This window comes from Cotesia glomerata, linkage group LG1 (genome assembly GCF_020080835.1).
Source record: "Cotesia glomerata isolate CgM1 linkage group LG1, MPM_Cglom_v2.3, whole genome shotgun sequence".
Taxonomy (NCBI): Eukaryota; Metazoa; Arthropoda; class Insecta; order Hymenoptera; family Braconidae; genus Cotesia; species Cotesia glomerata.
Genome location: NC_058158.1, coordinates 1,956,372 through 1,972,491, shown reverse-complemented (window position 1 = coordinate 1,972,491; position 16,120 = coordinate 1,956,372). Strand labels below are relative to the sequence as shown.

At 27.1% G+C, this 16,120-nt stretch overlaps 1 protein-coding gene across 1 annotated transcript; it reads right to left on the bottom strand.

The window, feature by feature from the left end:
* Positions 1-3,726: 3,726 nt before the first annotated feature.
* LOC123272354 (pro-corazonin-like) lies at positions 3,727-14,800 on the bottom strand. Its single transcript, XM_044739064.1, has 5 exons — positions 14,379-14,800; positions 9,786-10,046; positions 7,257-7,361; positions 6,083-6,116; positions 3,727-3,788 (listed from the first exon to the last, which is right to left on the bottom strand). Exons 2-5 carry the CDS (start codon positions 10,044-10,046, stop codon positions 3,727-3,729), a joined length of 462 nt encoding a protein of 153 aa, XP_044594999.1. The 5' UTR covers positions 14,379-14,800.
* Positions 14,801-16,120: the final 1,320 nt, after the last annotated feature.

The window sequence follows — 16,120 nt, the reverse complement described above, 5'->3', positions numbered from 1 at the left end:
AATTTTTCATATATTTATATATTATATATGTATATGTATGTATGAAAAATATATCAAAATGCATATGGGTACTCAAATGAAAGGTCTCGATAAGTGTAACATCGGGATGAGCTTATATCTTTAAAAAGGTCAATAGTTAAGAAAGTACGGTGCAATTTAACATAATTAAGAAATGACCTTGTATCTTGTGGAATATTGAAATTTTCAAAGATATAAGCTCATTGCGATATTACACTCATCAAGACCTTTCATTTGAGTACCCACATCAATTTTTCATATATTTATATATATATTATATATATATATATATGAAAAATATATTAAAAATGCATGTGGGTACTTAAATGAAAGCTCTTGATGAGTGTAACATCGAGATGAGCTTATATCTTAAAAAATGTCAATAATTAAGAAATGACCTTGTATCCTGTGGAATATTGACATTTTTAACGATATAAGCTCATCCGGATGTTACACTCATCGAGACCTTTTATTTAAGTACCCACATCAATTTTTCATATATTTATATATATTATATATATGTATATATGAAAAATATATAAAAATGCATGTGGGTACTCAAATGAAAGGTCTCGATGAGTGTAACATCGGGATGAGCTTATATCTTTAAAAACGTTAATATTTAAGAAAGTACAATGCAATTTAGCAAAAGTCATTATTTAATAAAGCAAAATTTTATTTATTTATAGTTCAAAAATTCTTAAAATTATGAAATATTAGATAAATTAATTTTCATCCCAAATCATGAAAAATATGAAAATAACCGATCTTAATAATTGATATTATAATGATCAATAGTATTTAGAGAGTCAATATTCAATACAGTAAGTACCAATTGAAACGTAATGATAATTTAGTTAAAACTTGTCGCTAATCAGAAAGCAATTACCGAAGGTGAGTGGGGACGAGTTTAATTCGATAAAATATTAACAGGCGCCGCTCGTGATGAAACTTGCCTGGGCGTTTGTTCTTTTAGTATTAACTAAAGTTGTCCTCCAGCAGGATAGTCCCTCCTACAGTGTATATGTCTAGATCTTCTCAGACTACACTAGTTGTTAGCACACCCCACGCGTTTTTATACGCAGTCACACTCCTGGGAATACACCACTAGTGGCAATCTATAAGAGCTGAGATGTGAGCGAGCAAGCTGTTTTCCTAAACAAAACTGCTTTAAGCTTACTTTGTTCCTTGTTCCTGCTTGCATATCAGTTTATGAGCAATCGATGTTCATTATTGTGTCGCAGGAGGATTCTTGGGGCCTGCTTTTTTCATTAATTATGGTTATGGTACTTCGCTTCCCCTTCTCGTGCGTTTGTTGGCGTTACAAAATTTTGCTTATTCTTTTAATAATATAGATTCAAATGGTAAAAATTCAAAGATATAATTTTATCGACACGATAATTTATCAAAAATAATGTAAATCGACTCCGGTCTTTTTTTAGTTACACAGAAAAAAAAATTTCTTGACTGGAGAACAAAATTCTTGGCTCAAGAAAATTTGTCGGGTGCCTGAAGGAAGACCGAAGTTGTGTTGGCCAAAGTAAAAATTTTTCTTTAAATTCTGTTCTTGGAGGAAGTCATTTTTTCTTAATTCAAATTATCATAAATACTTGATACAATAAATTTTTATATTTGATCAAGATTTTTCGATACTTTAGGGAAGCAGCGCCACCTATTTCAGCTGAGAAAAAAATTTTCTCACCTTGAGAAAATTTTTCTCTTGAATATTTGATACCCTTTTTATATTATTTTAGCGTGCAATTATATATATTGAATGAAAAAAAAAATGATGAAATATTATTTGATCTTCCCATTTGACATGTTAATCAATAAAAATATTAATGAAAATTTACTTCTATCTTTATATTTAATTTTTTGGAGCAAGAGAGAAATTTTCTCAAGACAAGAAAATTAACTTCTATCAAGAACTAAATTTTTTGGAGCTTCGAGGCTGAATTTTCTCTTCACAACAAGATTTTCTTGACTTAAATAAATTTTCTTGGATCAAGATACGTATTTCTTAAAGCAAGAGAATTAATTTTGTTGGAATAAGTGAAATTTCTTGACAAAAAAAATATTTTTTTTACTCGAGAAAATAATTAGGAATAAAAATTTTTATATTAATTTCTTTCAAAATTGACCGATTGTCCCATTAATATATAAGACAAGAAAATTAACTTCTATCAAGAACTAAATTTTTTGGAGCTTCGAGGCTGAATTTTCTCTTCACAACAAGATTTTCTTGACTTAAATAAATTTTCTTGGATCAAGATACGTATTTCTTAAAGCAAGAAAATTAATTTTGTTAGAATAATTATTAGTTATTTTATCGCTTTTAATTGTATTATATATGTACTACTTCACCTCTTCTTTTTTTTGTATATAGGATTACATCCTTTAAATGCAATAAATAAATGTTATTATTATTATTATTATTATTATTATTAATTTTGTTGGAATAAGTGAAATTTCTTGTCAAAAAAAAATTTTTTTTGCTCAAGAAAATAATTAGGAAGAAAAATATTTTCTTGGCTCAAGTGAACCTTTTCTTCAGAGTAGTAAAAAGTGTAAATTTATTATCCTCTTCATATTCTTTAGCTTCTATTGTCGATTTTTGAGTTATCAAAGTCGTATAGAAATTTTTTTACACTTTTAACACGGTTCAATACTTATATTTTACATAAATTATCAATCATTTATAATTTATAGATATTTAAGTAGTAGAGCGTTAAATAATAATTTAAACAAGAATAATTCAATGTTCATTCTATTGGAAATTTTCTAAGGATAAAAACTTCAATAGGTAAAATTCACATCTGTCAAACTTTGGATAATTAAAACTGAAACGGAAGCTGATATTAATTTAATGTGATTTTTCTTAAAAAAAATCAAGAGTCAAATTTAAAAATTCTCTCGATTTATATTTAAATTACAAGAGTGTCAATTGAGATGAATTTGTCATTGGAGAAATGAGAAGTAAAATTAGAGCAAAAGTTCTGAAAACCCAAAATCAATAATAAAAATATAAATTTTAAGTATTATTATCAAAGCGAATTTATCTCTTGATGTAAGTGAACTTTGCGTCGAATCGATCGATTAAATAATATCAAGTTGATACCTATATAACGCGTTACTAGAACCATAAGGGCGTATAAAAAATTTTTTTTTGCTCCAATCAATGAAAAAATGTTGAAAATATTAACATCTATGGAAAAAACGAAAAAAAAAATTTTTTTTGTGATACGCCCTTATGGTTTTAAGAAAACATTTTTCTAAAACCATAAGGGTGTATCCTTTTTTTTCGGTTTATCATCAATTATGGGTTAGAGTAAGAAAAAAAATTGCAAAGGTAATAGAATATCACTCCACAACTTGTTTATGTTAACAAATATTTATTTAAGTGAGAAAACTAATAAAAAATTAAGGAAAAATAAATTCAGAGTATTACTCCAATGGCATCTCTATCGTCAGGATCATCTGTGTCTAACATTATAAAAGTAAAAAAAAATATTTCTTAATTTTTTTTTAACTAGATAATGACAAAAAAATTTATAAACTATGACCATGGTTATATGGTTATTTATAAACTATGACATGTTAATCTATGTTAATCAATGCTAACTAATAATAATAACTAATGGCAATTACTGACAATTTAAGCTAATCATTTTTGCATTTAGTCTTTTTGTTGTTTGCTTACCATTTTACTTATGTATTATTATTATTATTATTATTATTATTATTATTATTATTATTATTATTATTATTATTAATATTATTATTTTATTAATATTATTATTATTATTATTATTATTATTATTATTATTTTTATTAATATTATTATTATTATATAATGTACTCATTATAAATATATTTGATTGTATGGCCCTTAGGGAGCACTTGCTCTAGGGTCAAAATTATTAAATAAATAAATAAATAAATAAATGGCTGAAAATTAAACTCTGATAATACCGATGATATTTTGTGGGACAGTGCCTGATGTACAAAAATGATTTAGATCATCAAACTTGCTTCAAGATATTGGTATTGAAGAATCATAACAATTCTCAAGAACAAAGTTCTTTTTGAATGATTTTTTTAAAATTACAGTTCTAAATGGCTTACAAAACTCTTTTTTTAATTGTAAATAGATCTGAAGTAAAAAAAAATCAATTTTGAAAAACTTTGAGGCTAATTTTATTAAATTGAAGACATACCGATTGTTCTCAAGTTGTTATGAATTTATTTTTTCTTAATTGTTCATTCGTTTTTTCACTCAAATAAATATTTGTTGATATAAATTAAGTTGTGGAGTGATAATTTCTATCACCTTTGCAATTTTTTTTCTTACTCCGACTTATAATTGATAATAAACCGAAAAAACAGGATACGCCCTTATGGTTTTAGAAAAATGTTTTCTTAAAACCATAAGGGCGTATCACAAAAAAAAATTTTTTTTTCGTTTTTTCCATAAATGTTAATGTTAATATTTTCAATATTTTTACATTGATTGGAGCAAAAAAAATTAGGAAAACGGTTGACCCTGAAGGCCATCCCTGCAACTTCCCGCTAATTCCATACTTAGGCGCTTAAAATTGCACCAATGACGTTTTTGAGCTCTTCGAGCTCAAAGAGATTGCTTTCCTATCCTTTAAAGCTCTTCGAGCTCAAAAGTCTGATAGAGATTTGATAAGACACTATTTTTTGAATTTTTAAACCACAATAACTTTTGAATGAATAAACCGATTCTTCCGCGGTTCGAAGCATTCGACGCAGTTTTTTAAGCCTCACAAAGAATCTTAAATTTTGAATTGATCGCGCTAGGAATTTTGGAGTTATTCCAAAAAAACACTTTTTTCGGTTTTCTTTCGTTCACGATATCTCTCGAATGAATCAACCGATTTTGACCGGACTGGTGGCGATCAACGTGGTTTTTTAAGGTTAAGAGCTAATTAGTTTTTGGAATTGAACCTTTAAGCCGTTTAAAAGTTATTCCAAAAAAACCACATTTGAAAAAAAATTTTTTTTCAGTTTTTTTAAGATTTCTCAAAATCTATTGATCTGAATCGGTCCAAATAGTTTTCAAAATCTAAGTTTGGTCAAGCTCTTTCGAATGGCACCAACCGCGATGAAATCGGTCAAGCCGTTCAAAAGTTATAAGCGGTTCACATACTTTCACACACACACACACACACACACACACACATACATACAGACACCGTGACAACCTCGCGGGGATAGTCAGGGAAGCTTCCTGTGACCTTCAAACGTCGAGATCTGATGAAAACTCGATTTTTGCAAAACGGGGTGAAAACAATAACTTCCCGATTTTTGAAAATCTTCGATTTTCTTAGCGGGAAGTTAAAAATTTATTTATACGCCCTTATGGTTCTGCAGAACCATAAGGGCGTATATTTTGAGATACGCCCTTATGGTTCCAGTAACGCGATATATCTCTATATACACAGTAAAAAAATTTTCGTAAAATTTAACATAAAATTTTGTGTAGATGATTTTTTTACACAAAATTTATGTTAATTCTACACATACTGTTTGTATTGATGAAATCAACATAATTCTGTGTTAAAAGTAACACAAAAATATGTTAAAACTTTCATTGGCTGATTCTCGGATTTCTACACACTTAAATGTTATCCATAACACAAATAAAGTGTTGATTGTAACTTTTTCTTTGTGTTACTCAGATCAGCTGTCAAATATGTGAGTTTTACTAATAATTTAAATATATATATATTTTGTGATTAAAAAAATACATGAGCAATTGAAAATAATAAATTAAAGGAAAAATGCACATGTAGAAAATTAAAAAAACTGTAAGTTTATTTTCTAATAATTTATTAATTTCAATTATTTATTTTTTTGTCTAATTCAAAAAAATAAATGAAAATTAAGTTAGCCGACATCTGAAAATTTTTACAATTTTTTTTAATGAAAAAATTATTACAAAAAAATTAAAAAAAAAAAATTTCACTTGTAGAAAATTTGAAGAAATATTCGTGTAATTTTTTTTAAGTATTTTTTAACTTGTAAATAATTTGTCAAAAAAAATCAACATGTCTGCTAGATTCATAATCATAAAATTTATAATTTTTCTTATTTTATTTATTTCCTCATAATTTAAAATTTATTCTGTCTTCTAGATTCACACTAGAAAGGACATTAACCTTGTAATGAATTTTAAAGTTACAATTCTGTTATCGGATGTTTTAATATAAATTACCCTTTATTTACTTAGTTTTTAATTGCTATACACTACAATTGTATATTTATTAGCTGCATTTAAGTATTTTACGTAATGACACAAATCAAAATCCACCAAATTAAAATGACGTTGAGGCTATCACATTTACATGTCTATCTTGTGTGGCATACGTGACTATATATGAAGAATTCTTTAACATAAATTTTGTGTTGGTTGGCCAGTAACATTAAAAAAGTGTAGTTTTACTTTGAATTAACACTTGAGTGTGTTAAAAAATGGATGGATTGATCAATAAAAACCGTTTGTGTAGAATTAACATAAATTTTATGTAAAAAAAACATCTACACAAAATTTTATGTTAAATTTTACGAAAATTTTTTTACTGTGTATAAAAGGAATAAAAGATAATCGAGTTAGGAAAATATAATATAAATCGCACCTCAATCGCACTTGATAATCCATTGAGTCAGCGTATGTCTCTCTTCGGCAGAATTTCACTCCATCTTGCTGTTGACAGAGAAAATCCTCAGAGCGGTTGGCATCACCAGCACCAGCAGGATATAGGAGCATCGCACCGGCGGCCACCCCGATAGTAGATCTATATATCCCGTTTGGAGCAGAGCTCGCTTGCAGCCCGGCCGACGTCCAATTAGGCCGGCGAAAATTTAATTAACGGCCCGCGAGGAATCGATGAAAACTCCGTGTCAGCTCGAAGACAGATGACTCGTCAACTTGGCATTAGTCTGTCTACAAATTTATATCTCACGTAACTCCATCGTCATCTTTCGTTTTATATAATAATTCTCCGACTATTTCCATCTCTACCAGATAATTATTAATAATTATTGTCTTTGTCTGGGTTTGTTAGATATTTATTTCACAAGCTTACAACTCATTAATAATACTTTCGGTACATTATTAATTTAAAGCAATTTTTATAATAAATAGTTTTAATTATAATTATAATAAATATTCTTCTTGTTGTATAATTATACTTATATTTGCGTTATTATTAATTATTAATATCGTTGGCTTCAAAAATAGGATGTCGATAATGGATGGGTAATTTATCTTCTTTGTTTATTTTTGAGAGAATTTCCAGCAGTCTGCACAAGTAAATCTAAAAAAATAAATAATTATTAATAAGAGATATGTTTAATACAATTACTTATTTAGAAAAAAACAAGTTAAAAATAATACTAAAAAATTTTATGACCTTTTTATATTTAAAGAAAATTCAAAAATAAATTATTTTTTTTGCAAACTAAATTTCTGATTTTTTACACCGAAGAAAATTGACAAAATCACGAATTTTAATCAATAAAGTAAACTATTTTTTTTTTTTTTTTTTTCATCTTTGTGTGAAATTAATTAAAAAATATATTGTAATTTTTTTTCTTAAAAACAATTTAAATTATCAATTACATGACAGAAAAAAATAGTGGGTTTTTGAATTGACTGTCTATAATAATTATCTATTTAATTCGAGGACAAGTTTCTTCAAGAATTGAACCCACGCTTTGTCTTCACTAGTTAAGACCCAAAACATTCACCTTGATTATTTATTAAGCTTAATTATTTTATTTATACCTCCTTCAAGATACCTCTTTTTACTACGAGCTACTTTGAAAAATATTTTTTGGTAACCGTAATAAGACCTTGGGAAGAACTTTCATGTGAAATTGTAAATTTGAGCAGCTTGCAAGTCTTCAAAAAAGTAGTCTTCAATTATTTATTAAGTCTCACCAAATAGAATAACGTCAAATTAAGGGTCAATATTTAATAAAATCTCAAATATTGTATACTAAGTCAGAAATTTGATTCTTTAGTGACTGCAATAAGGACAAACTAAGTGCAATACATAAAAGTTTGGAAAATCCAAAAGTGCACGCCTCATAACGCTCAATCATTTTTTAAGAAAAAAATTAATTGTGTAATTGATTTAAAAAAAAAATTATAATTAAGTCATTTCTTACAGAGTATTTTTTATTTTTTTTTTAAATATCAGCGCTTTTTTTTCTTGTCGTATGCGCACGCAGTCTAAAAAAATCTAGCTTGATCAAGTGGCGCCATAGTTTTCACGTGACAAATAAGAAAAGTTCGTTTGGCTTTGTACGGTTGTATCCGTGAATTTTAACAGGCGAGACCAGTGATTGCAGTTTCAATCGGTTTAGCGAAATGAATGGAAATTTTGAAAAAACGTTTTTAGAGATAATAGATAATTTAATAAACTATTTCACCACAAAGTGTTTTTTTTTTTCAAAAATTTCATTCGTTTCGTGAAACCAATCGAAACTGCAATTGCTCTGCTGTTGGGAGTGCGACAGAGATAGTTTCGTTGAACTCCGTGAGAGCAAAGCGAGACAAAGATGGTCTCGCCTGTTAATAAAAATTCAATTTAAAAAAAAAATATGTATACCAGGCCACTGATATGAAATACGGACCCAGTTTATCGAATTCTTAAACTAATAAAAAAGGTCCGGTCTTGAAATATCAATTTGTTCGGGAGTAATCGTTGGTACATCAAAAATGGAGTGACATCCGGACGTCCACGTAAAATTTTTTTCAAAACGTTTTTTTTTTTTTTTCAAAATAGCAACATGAAATGATTTTAGAAAGTAAAAGATGGTTTAATTTAAGTGTTTTTCGGTGTACATCTACTTATATTATTGAATAAGTGTAATATGGTTGTGATAGAGGCATTTAAAGATCACAAAATTGCTTGATCTTGACGAGTCGAGTATAAAGCACAACCTCACGCGCTATAAGGCGTGCAAAATTACTAGCTGAACTAAGTAAAAGTTGAATTAAGACTTTATACCTTCACAGTAAAAAATTTTATGTTAAAAATTTTTATGTTAAGTATTTAACGCTTTTTTGTGTTGATTTAATAGAATAAGTGTTAAATTTACGCATAAAAATGTTCAATATTTAACACAAAAATTTTTAACACTGTTTTTTTACGCAATCACGCAAAATTTTTTACTGTGTTGAATTCTTGTTTCTTAATAATTATTTACCAAGTGAATATCGATGTAGTTGTAAACCAAATTTTATTTAAATTTATCTGAAATATTCCTACTTTATATAATTGTACTATGTACTCACAAATATATATTTCTTTATGTAATAAATGTGCTTTGATATTAATAAACAAAATACTAAATTCTAAATTCTATTTACACAAAAAATATCGCGCAAAATTTCTGTAAAAAATTTTACTTTACACAGCAAAAAATTTTTTCGTCATTGCGTCAAAAAATTTTGAGTTAAAAATTTTTGTGTTAAATATTTAACACTTTTGTGTGTAAATTTAACATTTATTCTGTTAAATCAACGGAAAAAAGTGTTAAATATTTAACATAAAAATTTTTAACACAAAATTTTTTGACGCATTGTCGCAAAATTTTTTACTGTGTAAATATTGACTGAAAAAAAAAAAAAATAAATTATAATTTACATTTGAAATAAAGTGAATATTAAAAAAAATTCAAAAGAATTAAATTCCAAGCAGCCTTTCTCAAATTAAGTGATAAAATTTCACCTGTTCCCGTCGATCTCCTTGTAAAATGACTTTTATTTTCCTCAAATTGCACTGAACTGTTCCGTCATTATTATGCAAATTATCATTACTAATAATACTGTTAGTCTCAAAATTATCAGGCTTAAAATCCTGAATATTGAAGCCAATCGGAGCGATATCGCGCTTGCCGTTAGTCCAGCCGCGGCTGTACTGAAAAGTCTGACAAGTTGCAGTAATGATTACAACCGATAAAATAACTGGTGTCCAAGATAGATAGAGCATCTGTAATGAGTAATAACATTAATTAGTGCATTAGCCGAGTGTTGTGGACTAAAACAATAATAAAAAGGAGCATAATATAAATTCAAATTAAATTAAACTATCTAAATGACTTTGCATTAATATAACTTACAAGTAAAAAAATTATAAGGACATGAATAAAATTTTATTAAGCATAAAAGTCCAAGCGAATAGTACCGTTTAAATGTAATGCATTGATGACATTGTGTAAATGTTTATGTATGTTGAAAATTTTCAAAGGGTGCCCCGAGACGCTAATTTTGAGAGGCCATTAACGCTACTCGCGTCCCTGGTCATTAAGATAAAAGTAAGTGCTACTAAGTGTCTTGCGGATAAGAGACAGGACCAGTGTTGTCTGCTTAGACAGCTAAACGTTTATGTCTCCTCTATAATACGCTCGTGTTCTTTCTTATTCTTGTATTTCAATATATAGCGGCCGCCTAAGCTCCGTATTTTATTTATACACATTTATACCCAAAGTTTTATATAAAACATTATAATATAATACTTGGTCTTCCGCTTATATTACATTTACATGCGTTCCTCGTGACTCACGTCAATGACTAAGATATTAACCCGGTATTTATTGTTATTTACTCCGCCGCTACATTAATGTTATTTACTGGAGTTTGTAAAAAATCCGATTTAAGTGTTTTTATCTAATAGACCTCAATGCAATTTTTTTAAACACTTTTACATTACATTTTTTTTAATTACGGTGTCAATAAATTTATTTGTCTTATTTTTGTAAAAATTTTAATTAATTAATTTTTTTTTCGATTAAATAAATTAAAAATAATTCAATTTAATTTTTTTTACAAAAAAATAGTTTCCTTTTTACTGTGTTAATTTTAATAATTAGATTCCTTGAGCAAAAAACTGAAAAATTCGATTAAATATAGAATTTTAATTGTAGTTTGTAAAAAATTCGATTTAAGTGTTTTTATCTAATAGACCTCAATGCAATTTTTTTAAACACTTTTACATTACATTTTTTTTAATTACGGTGTCAATAAATTTATTTGTCTTATTTTTGTAAAAATTTTAATTAATTAATTTTTTTTTCGATTAAATAAATTAAAAATAGTTCAATTTAATTTTTTTTACAAAAAAATAGTTTCCTTTTTACTGTGTTAATTTTAATAATTAGATTCCTTGAGCAAAAAACTGAAAAATTCGATTAAATATAGAATTTTAATTGTAGTTTGTAAAAAATCGGATTTAAGTGTTTTTGTCTAATAAATCTCATTTCAATTTTTTTTAACACTTACATTACATTTTTTTTAATTAATGGTGTCAATAAATTTATTTAAGTCTTATTTTTGTAAAAATTTTAATTAATTAATTAATTTTTTTTTCGATTAAATAAATTAAAAATAATTCAATTTAATTTTTTTTACAAAAAAATAGTTTCCTTTTTACTGTGTTAATTTTAATAATTAGATTCCTTGAGCAAAAAACTGAAAAATTCGATTAAATATAGAATTTTAATTGTAGTTTGTAAAAAATTCGATTTAAGTGTTTTTGTCTAATAAATCTCATTGCAATTTTTTTTAACACTTATACATTAAATTTTTTTTTAATTAATGGTGTTAATAATTTTATTTAAGTCTTATTTTTGTAAAAATTATTGAAAATATTTAATTAATTAATTTTTCTTCAATTAAATAAATTAACAGGCGAGACCATCTTTTTCTCGCTTTGCTCTCACGGAGTTCAACGGAACTATCTCTGTCGCACTCCTAACAGCAGAGCAATTGCAGTTTCGATTGGTTTAACGAAGCGAATGAAATTTTTGAAAAAACCGCTTTGTGGTGAAATAGTTTATTAAATTATCTATTATCTCTAAAAACGTTTTTTTCAAAATTTCCATTCGTTTCGCTAAGCCGATTGAAACTGCAATCACTGGTCTCGGCTGTTAAGAATAGTTAAATTTAATTTTTCTTACCAAAAAATAGTTTAATTTTAATGATTAGGTTCCTTGAGCAAAAAACTGGAAAAATTCTATTAAATATAAAATTTTAATTGTATTTTGTAAAAAATCAAATTTAAGTGTTTTTGTCTAATAAATCTCATTGCAATTTTTTTAAACACTTATACAATAAATTTTTTTTAATTAATGGTGTGAACAATTTTATTTAATTATATTAAAGTATCATTTTTGTAATAATTATTGAAAAAATTTAATCAATTAATTTTTCTTCGATTAAATAAATTAAAAATAGTCAAATTTAATTTTTTTGTATTAAATCAAATAATTAGATTTTTTTAGTAAAAAACTGGAGAAGTTCTATTAAATATAGAATTTTAATTCAGTAAAAAATATATTTTTTAAAACAACAATTTTTATGATTTTTAAATTTATTTTTCTTATTTTTGAATAATTATTTTTGGCACTAATTTTTTCAACTGTTGCAATGATTATCATTCAATTTTGTAAATATTTCATTTCCTACAGCTGTTAATATTTTTCCCCTTGATTCTATCAGCAGGTAACAAAAGGACGAAGGATAATTCGCTATTTGGCGGTCGGTAAGAAAGCAGGTGAACTTTTTAACGAAGACTATTCCCCTGATAGCCACGCTTTGATTAAAAGTAGTTGCATTTCAGCAGTTACAGTTAACTTGACATCAAGTTTGCCGTAAATTTTTATAGTACAATAGTTGTAAACAAATTGAATGCAATCTACAGCCCCAATTTGAATACAAGTTAACACCGAACTTTTAGTTAAATTGTACTACAATTTTACTACAACTTGAATAAAATACTTGTACTGCAAGTCTTGACGTCAAATTGCACTGTAACTTGTAGACAACTTAAGTAAAAACGTTTGGTTTGCAACTTTTTTCATCAAGTTGGCTACAAATTTCGGCAGTAGATTGAATAAAAGTTTAAGTTAAGATGGCTATCAGGGTCCCTGATAGCCAAGTTGGTCGCAACTTTCCGTCGATTTACTGCCGCAACTTGTCACCAAGTTGACGGCAAGTCTTGGAAATGAACTCGGTTGTTCACCAAGTTGTCGGCAAAAATTGCTTTCGAAACTCTTTCGCACCAAGTTGACGACAAGTTTCTCAAGAAATCTGGCGACATATTCCCTGATAGCCAAGTTGGCCGCAACTTTCTGTCAATCTACTGCCGCAACTTGTCACCAACTTGGCGGCAACTCTTGAAAAGTAACTCGGTTGGTGTCAACTTGTTCACCAAGTTGTCGGCAAAAGTTGCTCTGAAACTTTTTCACACCAAGTTGACGATAAGTTTCTCAAGAAATTTGGCGACATATTGCGGCAGTAGATTGGTCTCTTTTTTCTCAGAAACTTGTAGCCAACTTGGCGCCAACAGTTACAAATTCGGAAGTTGACCGCAAGTTGTCGCTAAGTTGGTGGCAACTATCTGACACCAACTTGGTTGGTCTGAAACTGTGGCTATCAGGGTTGCGGCAGTAGATTGCCCTGATAGCCACCTTACCTATAACTTACTGTCAATCTACGTCCGCAATTTCAAGCAAACTTGACGGAAAGAGTTGGCAAAGCGAGCGATTACCTATTAGTTACCTATAACTTACTCTGCAAATAGACGTCAAAACTTGCTGTACAAGTATTTCCGTCAAATTGTAGTCAAGTTGAAAGGAAATTCAACTACAAGTTTCATTGTTAACTTGTATTCAAGTTGCGGCCGTAGATTTCCGTCAATTAGCTTACAACTGTTGTTGAGTGAAGAATTACCACCAACTTGATGTATAAATTAACCGTAACTGCTGGAACACTTACTGAGAAAGCGCTGGCTATCAGGGTGGTCTTGTTTTTCTCAGAAACTTGTAGCCAACTTGGCGCCAACAGTTACAAATTCGGAAGTTGACCGCAAGTTGTCGCTAAGTTGGTGGCAACTATCTGACACCAACTTGGTTGGTCTGAAACTGTGGCTATCAGGGAAAGCTTGCAAGCTTCATAAAAGCGAACAGAAAATTAAATTAAATTTTTTGTCTAAAAAAGTGTTTTAAAATTTTTTCATAATGGAAAAAATAAAGTTTTATTAAAATAATTATTTCTAATTTTATTATAAACTCAAATAAAAATTTAATTTAATGTTTTTCTAAAATAAATTAATTAAAACTATTAATTTAAATTAAGTTTAAATTTTTTTTTATTGCACAATTTACTTTCGATGTCAAAATTATGTTTAACGCAATAAATATTAATCACAGAATAATTTATGTTCCTAAAAAAAAATATATGCATTGTATTTCTTAATTAATATCCCCGCATTACAATAATAATAATTATTATTATTACAATAATAATATAATATAACACTTACCTTTGTATAGTAAAATAATTATTTAAAATTAATAAATTATGAAAATACTGATTAATCAGCAATTAGAATAAAGATTAAAATACTTAGTGGTGATGTAACACCTTCAAGATCTGTATGAGCAATGTGCCAGGTGAAGAAGATTCGCGCTTTATAAAACAACCACCCCCACGCACATATCGCGTCGATATATCTACGGAAAACTTAATCTTCATGCTCAAAGAAGCCCACCGCCCGCTCCAAAAAGTAATTATTGTCATCCAACACATATCAAACGCCGATTATTAAGACGCAACAATAATTTTCCCTTGGATCTGTAATTAAAGTCTAATTACTATTAGGCAGCGATTGTCACATTTCAATACCTGACAACCCTTTGGATCTTCCCTTCGTATTTACAAACTTAAAATACGCGGCCCTAAATTTGTCATAATTGTTGTCAAGTTTATAAAAAATACATCAATAATAATTACAGTAATTGTTTCGATAATACTAAAATTTTTTCCATTAAGATTTTTTTATAGAGTAGAAATAAAAGTTAATTGTTTCACTAATTCATTGTTGGAACAAAACTCTCGTTTAATTATTCAGATTGAAGATCCTCGCTGAGTGTAAATATAAATTGTTATTACCTGCGATTGCTTGTGAATATTTAAATGAATCTGTTATTAAAGCACATTTATACTCAAAGTACAAATGCAATTTGTTAAAAGCTTTTTATTAATTGAGAATTATTTTTAATTAAGATTAAGATTAAGATTATTGCTAGAAAATATTTTTAGAAGATTTTTGATAAATAAGTATTGATAAATTCGTATTTATAAGTAGGTAATAATTTTTTGATAGGTATCAATAAATTGTCAAGTAATAAGTTCTAACTTTAGAAGTTACAGATTACTTTTGAGAATATTCCTTGACAAAACGATAACTTAAATGATTTTATTAATTCATTTCAAGCCGACAAAAATTTTTTAAAAATATTTTTTAAGTAGATTAATAAAATTTTGTAAAAGTAATAAAACTATTATTTCCTTTGAAGAAATATTTATCAAAATGTAGATCATCATTATTTTATAGCTAGCTAGAAAATATTTTTAGAAGATTTTTGATAAATAAGTATTGACAAATTCGTATTTATAAATAGGTAATAATTTTTTGATAGGTATCAATAAATTGTCAAGTAATAAGTTCTAACTTTAGAAGTTACAGATTACTTTTGAGAATATTCCTTGACAAAACGATAACTTAAATGATTTTATTAATTCATTTCAAGCCGAAAAAAATTTTTTAATAATATTTTTTAAGTAGATTAATAAAATTTTGTAAAAGTAATAAAACTATTATTTCTTTTGAAGAAATATTTATCAAAATGTAGATCATCATTATTTTATAGCTAGCTAGAAAATATTTTTAGAAGATTTTTGATAAATAAGTATTGACAAATTCGTATTTATAAATAGGTAATAATTTTTTGATAGGTATCAATAAATTGTCAAGTAATAAGTTCTAACTTTAGAAGTTACAGATTACTTTTGAGAATATTCCTTGACAAAACGATAACTTAAATGATTTTATTAATTCATTTCAAGCCGACAAAAATTTTTTTAAAATATTTTTTAAGTAGATTAATAAAATTTTGTAAAAGTAATAAAACTATTATTTCCTTTGAAGAAATATTTATCAAAATGTAGATCATCATTATTTTATAGCTAGCTAGAAAATATTTTTAGAAGATTTTTGATAAA